The following is a 17,917-nucleotide window of genomic DNA, read 5'->3' on the forward strand; positions in this document are numbered from 1 at the left end:
GCTGGAGCAAGCAGGAGGCTTAGGTTGCCCCCAGCGATGGAGGAATCCAAGCTTCCTGCCTGCCCTGGCCAGCACTGGGCTCCGCTCAAGGCTACAAAGTTTCAATTTTAGAAGATAGATAAATCCCAGATACCTGCTTCCAACAGGCCTGGCCTCCACTCAAGGAGGGGCAGGGAACATGGGTTGCCAGGGGCAACCCAGGCTTCAAGTAGGATCAAGGCTACAAAGTTTCAATTATAGAGGTTAAATAAATCCCAGATACCTGCTTCCAGCCCGTGGCTGTGGCCAGGCTGGCCAGGCACCCCAGCGGGACCTCCACCCTGATCCGGGACACCCTTCAGGGCAAACCAGCTGACCCCCAACCATGCACCAGGCCTCTATCCTATATAGTAAAAGGGTAATATGCAAATTGACCCTAACAGCAGAACAACTGGGAATGACTGGTCACTATGACACACACTGACCACCAGGGGGCAGACACTCAATGCAGAAGCTGCCCCCTGGTGGTCAGTGCACTCACACAGGGGGAGCTCTGCTCAGCCACAAGCCAGGCTGATGGCTGCCAGCACAGCGGTGGTGGCGGGAGCCTCTCTGATCCCCTGGGAAGCGGGCCTAAGCCAGCAGGTGGACATCCCCCGAGGGTTCCCAGACTGCGAGAGGGCACAGGCCAGGCTGAGGACCCCCCCGGAGTGCACAAGTTTTTGTGCACCGGGCCTCTATATCTTATATTTAATACTAGAGGCCCGATGCATGGATTTGTGCACTGGTGGGGTCCCTCAGCCTGGCCTGCACCTGGACCCCTTGGGGGATGTCGGACTGCCAGTTTCGGCCTGATCCCCGCAGGCCAGGCTGAGGGGCCCCCCGCCGCCACCACCACCAGTGCACGAATCCGTGCACCGAGCCAGTTTGAGCCCTATCCCCACAGGACAGGCTGAGGAACTCCACCGGTACACAAATCTGTGCACTGGGCCTTTAGTTTGCATATAAGATCTTCGATTAATCTCTTCCCATCCTCCCCACTTCCCTCTGAGATTCATCAGTGTGTTCCATGTTTCCATGCCTATGCGTTGAGTGTCTGCCCCCTGGTGGTCAATATGCGTCATAGCTACCGGTCGAATGGTCACTTAGACTTTTATATATTTAATGTAGTGTTTAGCCCCAGAATGCTGTCAGCAAACCAAACTTTCTGGTTTGTATGATAAGTAGGTTACCTATTTCTAAATGATGGAGAATGCTTATGTGACTATAAGAGAGGTGATTAAGCCATTGTGTTTGATGTAAATCTTGACTGTATTAAAGGTCCTAATAGCAGTAATCCTATCTAATAAAGAGGGAATATGCTAATTGACCCTCATACCATCACAATGATGGAGGCACCCACAGCCAGTAAGGAGGGAATATGCTAATTGACGGCCCCACCCTAAAAATGGCAGTGCCCACAGCCACAAGATGGCCAGCAGGGGAGGGCAGTTGTGGGTGATCAGGTCAGCAGGGGAGGGTAGTTAGGGGTGACCGTGCCGGCAGGGGAGGGCAGTTGGGTGGACCAGGCAGGCAGGCAGGTAAGTGATTAGGAGCCAGCAATCCCAGATTGTGAGAGGGATTTCCAACTGCCCCTGAGAGGTCCCAGATTGGAGAGGGTGCAGGCTGGGCTGAGGGACACCCCCCCCCCCCGCCCCGCCCCAGTGAATGGATTTCGTGCACAGAGCCTCTAGTTTAAAATAAAAGGACTGCTTGCATCTTTAATGTTCTGTTCAAAGCAGATGATGCCAACAGCCAAAACAGTGAGTTAACTTTCCTTCAGTGGGGCTCTTTTTAAATAAAGTGCATGTGGGCCTTGCCCTAGAGCAGGGGTGGGCAAACTTTTTAACTCAAGGGCCACAATGGGTTCTGAGGGCCACAATGTGTTCTTAAACTGAACCGGAGGGCCGGAATAAAAGCATGAATGGAGTGTTTGTGTGAACTAATATAAATTCAAAGTAAACATCATTACATAAAAGGGTATGGTTTGTTTGTTTGTTTGTTTGTTTGTTTGTTTGTTTAAGTTTTATTCATTTCAAACAGGCCAGATCCGGCCCCTGGGCCGTAGTTTGCCCACGGCTGCCCTAGAGTCAGGGAAGTAAAGATGAAATAGTGATCTTACTGCTAAGAATTACAGAAAAGCAGTATGTTAAGGATTTTGTAAGGGAGATGATGATCTTTCTTTCTCAAGATTATATGAGTATGTTATAGAGTCATAAAGGTTGATTCATATTAGAGGAAATTCTAGGAAAATGGGTAAACCTCAAAAAAAATAAGCTAGCTCTGGTAGATGAAGGTGAGTGTGGGTGGTTTAAGTTTGATATAGTCCTACATTTTAGTTCGTCATCTTGTATATTGCACACTTCTAGTTCCTCATAAATATTACTAAAATAAGTAAATCAAAGTATAACAGTAAATTTTGTTCAGGATGAGTGCTTTAAACCTTAGCCCTACAGTCACTTTCTATCTCTGTCTAATCTAGCAGGATTTTTGAAGGGGAGGTGAACTTGGTGGGTTGACTTTACAAACAAGGCAGCATGAAGACCTTCTCTAAATGTAGTTACATCTCTATGAGGAATTCTGAATTAGGGAAAAGCAAATTCAAAGCCTGAATTTCCTAACTGCTCACATTCCTTAGCCATATGTGTAACATGCATCTAGGAGGCTGAAGTCAAAAACGTTGCTGCTGTTTGTATGTTTTACTGAAAAACTAAAATGAAACTGTTGTCTAGATTTCTTAATACTATTCTGTTCTTTCTCCTTCGACATTAAATTCCTAAAAGTTCATTTATTTTTTCTTTGGTCTATTTATTTAATATTTACCCAAATGAACCGCATTCTGTATTCCAAGAGGTTAGTCCATGAATGAAATTTATTTTGCGGATGTAGAATTACAATGCCCACATGTTTAGTATATGTCTTATCATTTATTGAAATGTAAATGTATTGTGGATCTTGGAATAGTCCAGGATTAGGTCTACATTTCTTTATCTTTTCAGAGTAGTGTGGGTTTACTTTCATAATGGAATCTTTCGCTGTAAACATTTGTTAGAGTCATTTCAGCTTTAAAACATAATTGGTGCATGAACCTAAGGGGCAGGTTTTAGAAAGGCCCGTCTATATAGATGCTTGCCCTTGAGTACCTGTAACCTTTTCTTTAAAGAAATACCTTGACCCTCACCTTGTGTATTATGGTTCTTATTGGTGTTTAAGATTTTTTTTAACTTTTTTCCCCCAGAATTCTCTTTTTCTGTTGACATTCTGGACCCTGTATGTCAAAGAGGGAATAAAGAGCTTTCAATAGAGCCAGAGTTAGAAACTCAGAGGGGTATTGGCGCTCTGTTGTGGAGCATGTCAGCATCTCTTTCATACAGCAGCCTTTTGGGGCTTTTTGTTCAGTGCTTCAGCCTTGGCTATCTATCTATTTCGGGGACCCACAAGAACCAGAAGACAGTAAATGTTCACATATTTCTATATGGCCAGGTTTCCATTTTGTGAGCAATACTAGATCTAGGCATTTATTATTTGCTCAGTATTTTCTAAAGTGATCGATAGCCTCCTTCTCTTGGGCAAAAGTCTGACTTTAATTTAAATTTCTTATGAATGTATCAGATCTTCTTCCAAATAGAATTCTGTATTCTGAAATGTTTTATCCTTCCCCATGGTATCCAAATAGTATTTCTGGATAGGGGATATAAAAGGAGACTGCTTAATTTCCAGGGCCAAGAATTTTTAGTGTGCCATGGGCAGAAGTCAAGGACATAAATAGGGGAGCATATGATAGATTTACTGAGTCACCTGTGGGGCCTTGGCTGGTGGGGATATTGTGGAAGCAGACATAGGCCCTGTGCAGTTGGGATGGTGGTGTCCAACTTTATGTCAGACAAAACTTTTCATACTACCTTCATTTTTATCCTAGTTTGGGATGTTGCAGAGAGCTTTTAATTCTCTACAGATGACTTACATTATCTCTGGGTCATCTCTTTTGAGATTCATTCCTGATGCATCAAGTAACTGAGTCTGTAGTTTAAGGAAATAAGCCTTAGTATTTTCTATGAAATACGACAAAGGTACTTGGAAAGGTTCAGCCAACTGGTGCATGTATGTGGTGTGATTGGTAAGTACTAAACCCAGACAGATCTTGAATTGCACCAATATATGAAAATAGTACAACGCAGAATTAAGTCCAGATAATCTTTAACTGATAATGACATTTGAGACACTGGATTGTATAATTTGCCCAGTCAGCAAGTACCTCACTAGGGAAGGATTCATCCTGAACAGACATTTTATCATTTTGTTTTTCCTGAAACCTACAGATATCTTAGAACTTCGAGTTATCTTTGGAAACTGTGATTCTGAACATACCAGAAAGCTGGGTATTCTAAAACTGTCCCGTGGAATATAAAGCAAATTGCGATCACTGTTGACTAGCATTTTCATTTGGTCTTAAGCATGGTAGAATGACATGTTTCAACTTACAATCATCCTATATCCTGTTTAGTTCACTTTTTCATGCCCACGGTGAGGGAGGCATTGTGCTAGGGCAGATGGAAATATCAGTTCACTGTGGTCTCTGACTGCTAGGAATGTATCTTGGGGGTGGGAGGCAGGGGTGTGTGTGTGTGTGTGTGTGTGTGTGTGTGTACCTATATATATGTCACAGACAAATAACTCAAGTGTACCATGAACTGGTGCCAAAAATACTGAAGCATAAACATGCTGAACATAACAGGAGGGACACATTTATTTCTAACTGCGTCACTTGAGGGAGGCTTTACATAGACAGTGACATCTGAACTGAACTTAAATAGAATTTCAGCCATCAGGGAGATGTACATTCCAGACTAAGGAAGCCAAGTGTAAAAAGGCACAGAGATGGGAAGGTAGAAGACATTTGGGGGAGTAGTGCACTGTGACTGGTGCATGGGGTATAGGAGAAAAGGATATAACACAAGTAGTGTGAAGGCAGGTTATGTTGGGCCCATGAGTGCCTTGTGATTGGGTCTTGCTCCTAAGAGTTCTGTATTAGATATAGGAGGGATGGCTGCCATATTTCATTCACTTGGTGCAACTTACCTGGACAACAGAGAGGCTGTAATAGACATTGAGAGGAGCCTTACTTTTTGCTGGTGATGGACTCCAAAGATGTAAAGGGACACGTTCAGGAAAATAGTTATACCACATCTGCAGGTTTGTGGATCATACTGAGGCTTTCCTCCCAAAACATTTTATGAACGTGAAATTGCATTAAAATGAACATCAGAGGCAATTTTGAAATGGAAAAGAAGTGTGAGAATGGAAGTTCATGTTATAGATATGTAAGCATTTTCCTTTATTTTTTTAAGTGCCCAATTATCCTTTCTTTATGATGATGCTGGATGGGGGTTATGGACAAAATATACTAAAAACCTTATGGGGCTTCTTCTCCCCCCACCACCCCCCCATACCTCCTTTTCCCCCTAGTGGTGGTGTGCTTCTGTTCTATTTAAGCAATAGAGGGGTTAAACCAAAGGCTAGAACAAGCATGTCAAACCGCTGCAAGTTTGCCATGTTTGCAACAAGTCTGCCTGAGTTCCAGTCCCAGCTTCATTACTGCCTATGCCACTTTAAAGACCTTTCTTAATATCTGTAAAATGGGAGTAACAATACTAACATCTCCCTTTGAAGGCTATGGTGAGGATTAGATAAGCAAAACCAGGTAAAGTACATAGAATACTGATTGTCACTTGGTAAATGCTGTATAAGTGCGAGCCATCATCATCACTACTACTTTAAGATGAACCTAGTCACTTGATGTTACACCATTGGGTATATTTTAAGGAGTTAGAGCCACTTGCTGACACTTTGAATTATGAGGCTACCAATTGATGTGTCTCTCTCACATCGATGTTTCTCTCTCTGTCTCTCCCCCTCCATTCCACTATCTCTAAAAAAAACAATGGGAAAATACCCTCGGATGAGGATTAACAACAAAAGTAGGACTTAGGGATGTGATCCAGAACTGATCTGTCTTCTCAGCTTGTCCTCCAAAACACTGGTTTCCAAGCTTGTGGAGTAGGTTAGAGAGAATAAGAGACCTAGGTAGAGATTTATAAGATTTTACTTGGAAAAAAGTATTTTAATGATTTAAAAACAGCATAAGGATATGTTCCACAACAGTGTTTCTCAAACATATGTACTTATAAGTCACACATGTTAAAATTAAAATGCAAATTCTAATTCTCTAGGTATAGGCATGCCCCTCTATTCTGCATTTTAACACACTTCAGGTGTTGCCAGTACTCCTCATCAGAGGGCCATATTTGAAATAGTAAGATTCTGTAGGAGTTTTTCTTAGCTGCTGATACAGAGCACTTATTGCAATCATCTTCGGAGCTTTTTAAAAATAAACCTGCCCCGCCCTGGCTGAGTGGCTTGGTTGGTTGGAGCATTGTCCTATGCACCAAAAAGTTGCAGGTTTGATTCTTGGTCAGGACACATACTTAGATTACGGTTCAAGTCCAAGTCTAGGCATGTGCGGGAGGCAACTGATCGATGTTTTTCTCTCACATTAATGTCTCTCACTCTGTCTCTCTAAAAATCATAAAAACATATCCTCAGGTAAAGGTTTGAAAAGAAAAGAAATTTAAAAATAAACCAGTCCAGGCCCTAGCCCAGACCTACAGACTCAGAATCCCTGGGATGGGTCCATGCACAGGTATTTTTAATCCTGGTTGAGAATCACTACTCAAATGCCAAGAGTACATCTTGTCCAAAACCCCTTTGGCTTCTTCAATAAATTTATCTATCTATCTATCTATCTATCTATCTATTGCTAATCCTCACCTGAGGGTATTTTCCCATTGGTTTTTAGAGAGCAGAAAGGAGGTTGGTAAAAGGAGGAGGAGGAAGAGAGAAAGAGAGAGAAACATCAGTGTGAGAGACAAAAATCAGTTGGTTACCCCCCACACTTGCCCCAGCCAGGGATTGAACCCACAACCTGGGCATGTGCCCTGACTGGGCCTCAAACCTGCCACCTTTCGGCGCACACGACGACGCTCCAACCAATTGAACCACACTGGCCAGGGCTGGATCAGTTTTTAAAATAAAATTTCAAAAATGCTATGAGTACTTTAAAATCATTTATTAGAATTTGTGTTTTTATTTTAACAAAATAGAATTTAATTTGGTACTAAGTCATTAGATGTTTTTAGGATCACTAAACTAAGAATGGGAGTGGGCACAGTTCTTAAAATTAACAGAAGAAATTAGGCATTTTTTTCCAGACGAACATTTGATTAAACATCTTCTCTAAATGGCCTAGACTTTTATTTTTTCAATATATTTTTATTGATTTCAGAAAGGAAGGGAGGGAGAGAGAGAGACATCAATGATCAGAGAGAATCATTGATTGGCTGCCTCCTGCATGCCTCCTACTGGGGATTGAGCCTGCAACCCAGGCATATGACCTGACTACGAATTGAATTGTGGCCTGGTTCATTGGTGATCAACCACTGGGCCACACAGGCCGGGCAACAGCCTAGACATTTGGAGAGACAGAGTAACTTTGATACAGCCAGAATTTGTGAATAAAAGAAATATTAAATTTCTTAGCTCAGTATTAATCTCTTTTTTAAAAATACATATTTTTATTGATTTCAGAGGAAGAGAAAGGGATAGAGAGATAGAAACATCAGTGATGAAAGAGAATCATTGATCAGCTGCCTCCTTCACATCCCCCACTGGGGATCAAGCCTGCAACCGGGACATGTGCCCTGACAGGGAATTGAACCATGACCTGCTGGTTCATAGGTTGACATTCAACCACTGAGCCACGCCAGTGGTGCTCTGCCCCTCTTTTGATTATAAAAATCCTTACAGAACTACCTGGAGACAGATAGAAATAGTAAAAAAATATATATCCTATATAATAAAAGGGTAATATGCAAATCGACCAAACAGCAGAGTGACTGGTCACCATGATGCACACTGACCACCAGGGTTTCAGTAGTTCTCAACCTTCCTAATGCCGTGACCCTTTAATACAGTTCCTCATGTTGTGGTGACCCCCAACCATAAAATTATTTTCATTGCTACTTCATAACTGTAATTTTGCTACTGTAAACAATATGTAATTATATGTGTGTTTTCCGATGGTCTTAGGCAACCCACAGGTTGAGAACCACTGGTTTAGATGCTCAACACAGGAGCTGCCCCCTGGTGGTCAGTATGCTCCCACAGGAGGAGCACCGCTCAGCTTGGCTGACGGCTGGTGAGCACAGCGTTGGTGGCGGGAGCCTCTCCCTCGGCAACGCTAAGGATGTCCTCGCTGCCTGACTGCAGCTTAGGGCCCGTTCCCCGCCATTTTGGTTTGGAGATTCCTTTTTGTTTATTTTTTTTGTTTTTCCTGAAACCTACAAAAACCTAGAGAAATAAGATTAGTTTCCAAGTTGATATTGAGAGTGGTTGTAGTCTTCAAGTTACCCTAGATTTTTACATGATGGCAGTAAACTCATTTACAGATTAAATCCCCATACTTTTGAGATTGGTTTCTCCTCATTCTGGATATAGTGACTCGCTCACAGTATGGATGAGGTAGAAAGTAAGTACATGCTTGTGGGAATTGGAATACAGTAATTTTCATCAGACTGATTGTATCTATTTACTCTTGATTGGCAGGAATATATGGTTTACAGGAAGCATACCTATATGAGGCTTGATGGCTCATCCAAGATCTCGGAAAGGCGGGACATGGTTGCTGATTTTCAGAACAGGTAATTTTAATAGGAATTATAAAATCCTCATTTGGTTTTCCTCTAGAGCTTCAGATGATGAGGTTTTAAAAAATACCAATACATTTCATAATATTAAGTGATCATGATAGTTCCTGCCATTTTAAGAGGGAGCTAAATCTGCTTATAGCAGTTCAGATCTGTGTGTCTGTGAGAGAGAAAAAACGAATACTTGGTAATTTTTGTGTTTGAAATCTGCTTTCTTACCAAATCAGTGCCTATTTCTTTAGCCAATAAAATAAATGATTTCTGAGTATGAACCAAGACCTTCCTTACGTGGATAATATGTGTGTATAAAAAAGTTGCTAAATGTTAACAGTGGCTATCTCTGGGTGTTAACTTATAGTTAGTCTTAGTTCATTATTGCTTACCTGTTTCACTTTGTATGAGTAAAAAAAGAAAACCTTCCTTTTTCCTCCTTTCCCCCTAGCATTGTAGTACAGTGCTATGACAACTTGCAGTAGTCTGTAATCTATTCAGCTGGCAGCTCTCAGTTACAGTACTTCTCCTACCTGATAATGAGCCTATGAAATTTCAAATGCTGGCTGCTGGATGCTGATGGCTTACAAAGCCATAATTATCCTAAGTGCAGGTTCTCATTGTAATAAGCAGAGTCTGGTTACTGCTCTCTCCAAGGAGAAAGCCAAGCTCTGCTGGTGACAGGTCTGCTGAACTCCACCCTTAATTTTCTTCCTTAAACCTGAAGAACTAAAGAATAAGAGTAGATCTTATTATTCTATAAATCAGAACATTCTGAATTTCTGGCCTTTAATTGTGTAGTCTGTTACTATTTTACTTTTGAGTTCTTGGGAAGAAAATTAAGCACATAGCCATTTGTATTTAGGTTTCAATTGTTTTAATTTCTTTCCTTTTTAATGCATCGTTTACTTCAATTGTAAAATAATTTCGCATAAAACAAATCCATAGTTCAACATAGAATGTCCTCTGATTGAAAGTTTTTGCTATTGCACGATCCTTTACAATAGAGCATAGGTAAGGAGATATATCCTGACATTTTGGTTTACAGTGTATATTCAGGCCAGTAACTTATAAATTACAACTATACATCTGAATTTAGGAGGCTGTTTGACCAACGATGGAAGGGAAGATCTATTTTGTACCTTTTTCAATTTGTTAGATGGGTGCAAGTATGTACATGGCCTAACCTAGTTTCTCACCTAGCAGAATCTATCAGCAGATTTTTAAATTGATTATTTGAGACACGTACAAGCATAGTAGTGCCTCCTAGTCTCACCACATTGTTATGAATTGCCCCCCCAAAAAAAGTTTACCAGCTGATCTTCATCTTTTCATGATTCTGAAATAAAATGAAACATATTTTACTTTGTCCTTACTTACTCCAACCTAAGAGCTGCAATAGACAAGAATCTTACATACAAGATCTATAGACTATATATTTTCCCCAGGGTGCCTTTAATTTCTCCAGGCATGCCAGCACCTCTGTGGTATGGGCACACTGTTATGAGGTGGCATGAGTTGTGTGTTAGAAGAAACTCCATTAAGTAATAAGTATTTCACCTACAATTTGTGTTTATTTTTCACTAATATGTTTGATGTCATACATTTGAGTATCTCATGAACAGCAAAACTATTATTTTCCAGTTATAATTGGCATTGTTATATCTTACAATAAAGCTAGTGTCCCAATGCATCGATTCGTGCACATTGAAAGGAAATTAATTAGATGAACTATTTTAATATTGCTGTTCGCCCTTTCTCTATAGTAGAAATGTCAACCAAATTCACAATCAATAATGATAGATGGAAACGCGCATACAATTGGTGCCAGCAAGAGCTTTATATGTGTCGCGCATGTGCAAGTTAGCTTAGCCATATGTGTGTGTGTATACAACTTGCTTAATTAGACCTGCTTTCTGATTAAGCTAAACTTTTTCCAGCCCAGTGAAGCACCCCAACTTCTCTTTCAGGTAATTGTCAGCAACACAGCAGTAAATATCAACATGAAGCAGATTATTATTGTAGATCACGCAGGGAGAACAAAGAGTAAAATATTTAACTGTAGCAGTGTTTGACTATATTCTGTGCAGTGAGAAAACCTGAAGTCATTTTCAAGGTCCATCATTTCTTACTTCTTTTCAGTCAGGTCAAGTTTCTAAACTTTCTAAATCTCCATTGTCTTGCTAATGAAGAGAAAATAGGATTCTACCAAGTCTCCTATGTACTACTCCAGGACCTCTGTGAGGATCAAATGAGAGGAGGCACTTGAAAACGCTTCACAAACATTCGGTTAAACTGTAAAATGTTTGCACCTGGCTATAAAGCAAGCCGGGCTCCTGGCTGAAGAAACTCCAAGGAAGCTAATCACCAGGAAGGGGAAGCCAAGTGTTGCTACGTGAAGTCATTACCTGGCGCCCACAGCGACCATTTCTGGGCTGGGTTGTGGGCCGCATTTTGCTCCACGAGGTCTTGGCAGTGTTGGCAGCGATTTGGTGGGGTGTCACTGTGGGGTGGTGGCTGGACCTGTGTCCCACTTGGGGGAAGCTGAATGTTGGTTTGTCAGCACCAGGTTTGTGGTGCCGTTTCTTTTTAACACATTGTATGCGGGAAACGTATTTATATGTTTTACGTTGACTGGTAGTGGAGCGTGGGACACGTATTAATACATTTTTTATAGACTAGCAGTAGAATGCGGGTAATGTATAAATATGTTTATTTTTATACTTTTTTATTGCTCTAAAGGGATACTAACATGCAGATAGACGAATTCCAAAGGACAAAATTTGGGTCTCTAACACATACAATGGTGAATTATGTATGTACTTCCAGGTATAACGGTAATCTGTTCAACTGCAGAGTCATCCTTCACACAATTCTCTGCCTCACCACGCGTTCAGTGCGATTCTAAGAAAAATAATTCAGTACACATTTTATAGTAAATCACAAAAAGTTTCATTGAAAAAAATATGTAAAACTAAAGTTATCGTAATTTTACTGAATGTTGCCATTTCCGCAAAAAATTAGCAAAAATGGCCCGCACCACCTGTTAGTGCGCGATAAAAACTACCCGCAAACAATGTGTTAAATGGCCAGTGTGCGTCATGGCAGCTCCTGCATTGAGCATCTGCCCCCTGGTGGTCAGTGCACATCATAGCTACTGGTCAGATGGCTAGACACTTAGCCTTTTATATATATATACACTAGAGGCCTGGTGCACAAAAATTTGTGCACTCGGGGGTGGGGGGGTTCCTCAGCCCGGCCTGTGCCCTCTCGCAGTCTGGGACCCCTCGGGAGATAACGACCTGCTGGCTTAGGCCTGCTCCCAGGTGGCAGAGGGCAGGCCCAATCCCTAGCTGCAGCCCCTGGTCGGGCTCAGAGCAGGGCTGATTGGGGAGTTGGGGCGCCGCCCCCTGTCATGCACAGAGCAGGGAGGATCGGGAGGTTGCGATGCCACCCTCAGTCACGCTCAGGGTAGGGTCGATTGGAGGGTTGGGGCACCGCCTCCTGTCACACTCAAGGCAGGGTCGATGGGCAGGTTGCGGCGCCGCCCCCTGTCATGCACAGAGCAGGGCCCATTAGGAGGGTTGGGACTCCGTACCCTGTCAAGCACAGAGCAGGGTCAGTCGGGGTTGGGGCACTGGCCCCTGTCACACACAGAGCAGGGCCCATCGGGGGGGTTGTGGAGCTCCCCCCTGTCACGCACAGAGCAGGGCCGATCAGGGGGTTGAGGAGCTCCCCTCTGTCACTCAAAGAGTAGGGCCGATAGGGGAGTTGGGGCACCGCCCCCTGTCACACTCAGAGCAGGGTGGATCAGGGGGTTGGGGCGCCGCACCCTGTCACACTCAGAGCAGGGTGGATCAGGGGGTTGGGGCGCTGCACCCTGTCACACTCAGGGCAGGGCGGATCAGGGGGTTGGGGCGCCGCACCCTGTCACACTCAGGGCAGGGCCGATGGGGAGGTCATGGCCCTACCTTGTCACACACAGAGCAGGGCCCGTGGCGGGCAGTTTGGGCGCCGCCCTCTATCACCCACAGAGCAGGGCCGATCAGGGGGTTGGGGCACTGCCACTGTCACACTCAGGGCAGGGCCGATGGGGAGGTTATGGCTCTACCCTGTCACACACAGAGCAGGGCCGATCAGGGGGTTGAGGCGCTGCCCCCTGTTACACACAGAGCCGAAGGGTGATCAGGGGGTTGGGGAGCTCCCCGCTATCAGGCACAGAGCAGGGCTGATCAGGGGGTTGGGGTGCCTTCCCCTGTCACGAACAGAGCAGGGCGGATAGGGAGGTTGTGGTCCCGCGCCCTGTCACACACAGAGCCGCAGGGCGATCAGGGGGTTTGGGCGCTGCCCCCTGTCACGCTGATCCCGGTGCCGGGAGGCCTCGCGGCTCCGCTGATCCTGGTGCTGGGAGGCATATTACCCTTTTACTATATAGGATAGAGGCCTGGTGCATGGGTGGGAGCCAGCTGGTTTGCCCTGAAGGGTGTCCTGGATCAGGGTGGGGGTCCCCACTGGGGTGCCTGGCCAGCCTGGATGAGGGGATGATGGCTGTTTGCAGCTGGTCACACACCCTTCAGGGTGGGGGTCCCCACTGGGGTGCCTGGCCAGTCTGGGTGAGGGGCTGAGGGCTGTTTTCAGGCTGGCTGGTGACTGAAACTCCCAACCGCTCCTTCTTTTCTTTCTTTTTTTATTCTGGGCCAGCTTTAGCTCTGAGGCTTGGCTCCAGCTCTTAGGCCTCCACTGCTGAAAGCAGGTATCTGGTTTGTTTGGGTTCTATAATCGAAACACTGTTTCAACTCCAGCTCTGAAATCCCAGCTGGCTGAAAGCAGGTTTCTGCGATTTTGTTTAGCTTCTATATTTGTAACAATGTTTCAAACTGCAAGCTCAGAGGCCGGCAGCAGCAGGTGGGAACGTTGGAGTCCTCCGTCACTGAAGCAAGCAAGCCTCATGTTCGCTTCAAGCTTCCTGGCTGCCGGCCGCCATCTTGGCTGGCAGTTAATTTGCATATCGCCCTGATTAGCCTATGGGAAGGGTAGCGGAGGTACGGCTAATTACCATGTTTCTCTTTTATTAGATAGGATGCCTGTTGAGAAAAATTTGAGCAATAGTTAATGAAGAAAATAAAAAGCACCCACAATCCCATTACTATTAACATTTTGGAACATCCCTCTAGTCTTTTATTTATTATTTTTTTAAATATATTTTTATTATTTCATAGAGGAAGGCAGAGGGAGAGAGAGATATAAATATCAATGATGAGAGAGAATCATTGATCGGCTGCCTCCTGCATGCCCCCACACTGGGGATCGAGCCTGCAACCTGGGTATGTGCCCTTGACCAGAATTGAACCTGAACCCTTCAGTCCTCAGACTGACACTCTAGCCACTGAGCCAAACCAGCTCGGGGTCCCTCTAGTCTTTAATGTATGTTGTGGTTATACTTACAGGTTGATACCATCTATATATATAAAAGCCTAAGTGACCGTTATGACCATTCTACCAGTCGCTATGATGCAGAAGCTGCCCCCCTCTTCCCACCCAGTGATCAGTGCGCTCTCACAGCCAACTCCCGAGGTACCCCCCCCCCCCCCGACTGGCTGGCCCCGATCACCCCGATTGCCCCATTCGCCAGCCAGGCCGAGGGACCCCACCCGTGCACAAATTCGTGAACTGGGCCACTAGTGTTATAGATATGATTGTGTGTCCAGATTTCTTCCACTTATCATTATATCATAAACATTTTCCCATATCATTAAAAAGGTCTTTGTAATCATTATTTTTAATGATCAGTGTTCCTTTATACTGGGTATACTATAATTGTTAAAATTGGTGAGTGAGCCCAGGCTGGTGTGGGTCCTGTGCACCAGGAGGTTGCTGGTTTGAGTCCTGGTCAAGGGCACATGCCCTGGTTGTGGGCTTGATTCCTGGTGGGAGGCGTGCAGGAGGCAGCCGTTGTTTCTCTCTCTCCCTCTCCCTTCCTCTCTCTCTAAAAATCAATAAACTATTCTTTTTTTTAATGGTGAGTGAATATCTTTGTTTATAAAGCTTTGTCACCATTTTAGGTTATTAATGTAGATTCAAACAAGGTAAATCAGTGAATGAAGGGATGTGAACATTTAAAACTGTGCATTTTGTCAGATTGCTTTATAGAAATTTCTACTGGTTTCGATTCCAACCAGAGCTGTAGTATGTTGGCTTGTCATGATTTGGATTTCTGGGTTGTAGAGCTACAGCTGTTCTTCTAGCTGACCCAATTCCCAGAAAACTGGACTATGAATTTAGAGATCAGTATATTTTAGTGACCTTTTTAGTGGAAAAAAAAAAAGTAGATTTATCTAATTAATGATCCTAAAATCTTTTATTTAACCTGTGAAGCAATTATTTGGGCAATCCCACTAGCACACAATAGTTTTGAAAAGCTTAGCTCTAAAAGAAGGGTATTTTCACTATTAAATTATACTATTCTTTACTTAGTAAATATCTTATTTTGCACAGCTTTTCTGGAAAACTTTACTTGAGCTTCCAAACACTGCAGCTAAGAATTACTTAGAGAATAGTGAGGTATGTTTTTTTCTTTTGTTTGTTTGTTTGTTTTTTAGCAGTGAGCTTTTTTAGTCAACATTTGAATAACCATCACTTTAATACTCTGCATCTAATATTAGACAAACTGAAAAAACAGACTAGAATCTCTTTCCCTGCCTACATTATGAGCTAGATTACAGTTGGGATATGACTAGAAATAATCCCATGTCTCACGTATAGGAACAAACTGTGCCTGTGCTGACCAGAAACTTATCAGGCAGATTCCTCCAAATTGGGGTGGGGGGTAGTTCTCAACTTATAAATTTTGGGTGGCTACAGTAGGCCAATACAGAGAAATAGACAGGTGTTTTTGAAAACAAAAAAAGCATGCCTTGCCAAATATTTTCATTATTATTCATGAAAAGACATCAAAAGAAAAAAATTGTAGTTTCAACTGGAAAGCCCTGTGGCTCAAAGGTCAGCCAGAGTAAACAAGTACTCCTATAAAAAGCCATTTACATTCCCTTCATACAAGATTTATTTATGAGAGATCCTTCCAGGAAAGAGTCTGACTGAGACTAAAGACTGTTTGCCCAGGATGTCCTGACTGGGCAACATTCAGAACATGTGACCAGTGCGTGATCCTAGAAGCCATTCACAAGGTCTTTGCTCTGGTGTGCCTTGGCTGTGGCTTCACTTCTTCCTACCCCATGACATTTACCAAATGGATCCCCCCAATTCTGATCACTCAGGGTGGGCCTTTGGAAAACATGAGAAAAAGTGAGTGTGGTGTGGACTTTTCTTTTCTTGGTGAGAGTGTTGTAGAGCTCCAGTGTTGTCTTTCATTCTGGCTCAGCAAGTCTTTATTTACATGCCCAGCACTATTTGGGTATTTTAAAGCAAAGTGGCCTCAGTGGATCATTAACTAAAGAAGAGTAAGATTATAGCTAGGCATGTCTTTACTACATGATTTCATAAACCGAAGGATGGTCTCTAATCTAAGGCCTTATTCCATCACGTACCCTTAGTTGATATCCATTTTCAGCCCTCTAGAGGGCACCCAAACCATCATGTTGCCTTAAGTTTTGCTAATTTATTTTTACCTAGATTTCTTTCCCTGGTGTTTTTTTTCTATGTATAGTCCCTCTGTATAAGTGATTACCAGATCTTGGATCTTATCTCTCTGACTGTCCAGACTCATTTTTCTGCTTCTACTCTTTCTTTTACTGTGGTTACCAACTGCATTCTCCCTCCCATCCTGTCTGACCCCTGTCCCCCAGTCCCCCTCGCCCCCCCCAAAGCTCAGACTATGGACTTCTTTCCGATTTACCAAAAAGTTCTAGCCATTGGGTGACTCCCATCAGCTCTCACACAGTATCGGAGAGAAGCCTCTGATCCCTAACCCCACCTCTGTACCCACCAAAGCAGGAGAGAGAGATGTATGGGGAAGATAAATTTTCTCAGGGCCAGAGTGGGAAGGATTGTCCTATAGAGGTTAGTACAGCCTAGAAAGCTCAGTTTTTATTTGAACATTTATTGTGGTTAAGTATTCTCCTATGGACTGTGAGGTATCAAACTTCCATTTACATCATCCCATATCTGTGGGAAAATGTGTTTATAAACAGGCAAATGCCTTTTAACTTATTGGTTTGCCCTGTATGATTTAACCACAAAAGAGACAACTAATAAATTATATAAATAAAATTATGAAATGTTAAATTTCATGATAAAATTCAAGAATAAACTAGTAGAACTTTTTTGTAAGAGTATAGTGCTTTTGGAATCATGCCCTACAAGAGGCCTCCAAACATGCTCTGTTTGTTATCCATGCGTGCCTCTAGGAAAGTTGTGTTTAACTAAATGCAGATAATGGACAGATTTCTACTAGGACCTGTCTTTACAAATTAACCAGGATGCTTATTCCAAAATAGCTCCCTCTTTGATATTCATGTTTGCGCTTGCTATGTCATCAGTTGCTTCAACTGTATTCAGAGCATCTCTATTTTATATCTAGGAAGTAGACCTTCAGCAGTCAAGTGACTTTTATCAAGGAAGAACAGCATCTAGGGATGAAAGCATCCTGATGTCAACATGTTTCCTTTTTTTTTTTTTTTTTACTTGAATCTACAGAATAAAATTCATTTTACATTGGGATTTAGTACCTATATACCATCTCTGAAATCTTACAAGACAGTACTTTTCCTTGTGACCTGTAATGATGTGTTATAATTTTTTGTTGTTAATCCTCTCTGAGGATATTTTTTCCATTGATTTTCAGAGAGAGTGGAAGGGAGGTTGTGAGGGGGAGAGAGAGAGAGAAACATCAGTGTGAGAGAGACACATTGATTGGTTGCTTTCCCATATGTGCCCCCGACTAGAGGCCAGGATCAAACCTGCAACCCAGGTATTTACCCTTGACTGCGACCCTTCGGTGCTTGAGCTGGCGCTCTAACCACTGAACCACACCGGCCATGACTATACTGTTTTCTAATCTGTTCTATTTCTTTTGGTTTTTTTTTTATAGTTTAAAATTTTATTTACAAAACTTCATACTATAATTCCACTTGCATTTTAATTGTATAATACATTGTAGATATCTTTTCACATGAGTACATAGCACTATA

The 17,917-nt window shown here is 42.9% G+C and overlaps 1 protein-coding gene across 1 annotated transcript in view; it reads left to right on the forward strand.

Moving 5' to 3' along the window:
* The window catches only part of INO80 (INO80 complex ATPase subunit), a 156,631-nt gene that overhangs the window by 107,052 nt on the left and 31,662 nt on the right, over positions 1 to 17,917 (forward strand). The window contains exon 28 of the mRNA XM_081112971.1: positions 8,680 to 8,774. Within this exon, the coding sequence (XP_080969097.1) occupies positions 8,680 to 8,774 (95 nt within the window). The remainder of the gene's footprint in view (positions 1 to 8,679; positions 8,775 to 17,917) is intronic.

Source organism: Myotis nattereri, assembly GCF_964212035.1.
Source record: "Myotis nattereri genome assembly, chromosome: 1".
In the NCBI taxonomy this organism is placed as follows: Eukaryota; Metazoa; Chordata; class Mammalia; order Chiroptera; family Vespertilionidae; genus Myotis; species Myotis nattereri.